The 1,506-nt window shown below is 41.8% G+C and overlaps 1 protein-coding gene across 1 annotated transcript in view; it reads left to right on the top strand.

Moving 5' to 3' along the window:
* Positions 1-1,506, top strand: part of NUP160 (nucleoporin 160) — a 67,296-nt gene that overhangs the window by 55,270 nt on the left and 10,520 nt on the right. Inside the window, exons 31-33 of the mRNA XM_037746030.1 lie at positions 577-586; positions 736-846; positions 1,040-1,163. Of these exons, the coding sequence (XP_037601958.1) occupies positions 577-586; positions 736-846; positions 1,040-1,163 (245 nt within the window). The remainder of the gene's footprint in view (positions 1-576; positions 587-735; positions 847-1,039; positions 1,164-1,506) is intronic.

Genomic DNA, 1,506 nt, shown 5'->3' with positions numbered 1-1,506 from the left:
TTCTCCTGCCTCAGCCTCCTGAGTAGCTGGGATTACAGGCACACGCCACCATGCCCAGCTAATTTTTTGTATTTTTAGTAGAGACGGGGTTTCACCGTGTTGACCAGGATGGTCTCGATCTTTTGACCTCGTGATCCACCTGCCTCGGCCTCCCAAAGGGCTGGGATTACAGGCTTGAGCCACCGCGCCCGGCCGACAAAAAAAATTTTTTAGGCCAGGCACAGTGGCTCATGCCTGTAATTCCAGCCCTTTGGGAGGCCAAGATGGGTGGATCACCTGAGGTCAGGAGTTCAAGACCAGGCTGGCCAACATGGTGAAACCGCATGTCTACTAAAAATACAAACATTAGCTGGGCATGATAGTGCCGCCTGTAATCCCAGCTACTCGGGAAGCTGAGGCAGGAGAATCCCATGAACCCAGGAGGCGGAGGTTCCAGTGAACTGAGATCATGCCACTGCACTCCAGCCTGGGTGACAGAGCAAGGCTCCGTTTCCAAGGGAAAAAAAATGTTTGAAATTACATGTAGTACCTTAAAATACTTTGATTTGACTTGGGCTATTGCTTAATTTGTTTAAGTTAGCATTTAGTGAGTTCCCTGTTTTCTCCTTCCTTCATGCATTTAGAAATTAGATTGAATGTTACTTAATGTTCAGTGGAAATTTACAGGTTGAGTTAATCTAATGGATACTTCTTTGCTCCTTGGGAATTGAAAATATTTTTCTTTGATGTATATAGCAAATCGACAGATTGAAATTCTGGAACTGGAAGATCTGGAGAAAGAGTGTTCCTTGGCTCGCATCCGCCTCACTTTAGCTCAGCATGATCCATCAGCGGTTGCAGTTGCCGGTAGGAATTCAGAGTTAAAGCCTCTAACCTGTCAGTGCCAATGGCACATTTTAGGTCCAGGCAGTGTATGTAGCATACTAGATCAACATAAAGCGTGGGTTGTTACTCAGAGATACTCATCAACCATGCAAAATCTTTGGTTTTATTTGTGTATACCTTGGCTACACTAAATAACCTTTTTCCATTTTCACAGGAAGTGCATCAGCAGAGGAGATGGTCACTCTCTTGGTTCAGGCGGGCCTCTTCGACACTGCCATATCACTTTGTCAGACTTTTAAGCTTCCCTTAACGCCAGTCTTTGAAGGGCTTGCGTTCAAGTATGTATAAAATTATCTTTTTATACTCTTTTCTAATGCAAATATATTATCCTCTCGTTTGGTGCAAAGCAGTCATCATAAGCCAAGTAGCCTATATATCATTTGTGGTTTGAAGAAGAATTTTTGTTTAAATCCGTGAAGTGATTTTTTAAAAATTTTAGCCGTTTATGATTTTACTTTAAAGAAAAAAAATCTTGATTTGTAGTTTCTTTTGAGAACTCAGAAGAGCAGATAACCTGAGTTAAAGGATGGTGTTCATTCCAAACAAGACGTATGTTCTGTTTGGTTCTTTTGGACATCTGTTGGTCTCTCTAAACATTCTTTCTTTTTTTTTTTTTTTTTT

Source organism: Cebus imitator, unplaced genomic scaffold, assembly GCF_001604975.1.
Source record: "Cebus imitator isolate Cc_AM_T3 unplaced genomic scaffold, Cebus_imitator-1.0 Scaffold218, whole genome shotgun sequence".
Classification (NCBI taxonomy): domain Eukaryota; kingdom Metazoa; phylum Chordata; class Mammalia; order Primates; family Cebidae; genus Cebus; species Cebus imitator.
Note: the sequence above shows the minus strand (reverse complement) of the source record. Positions and strands in the feature narration are given on the sequence as shown.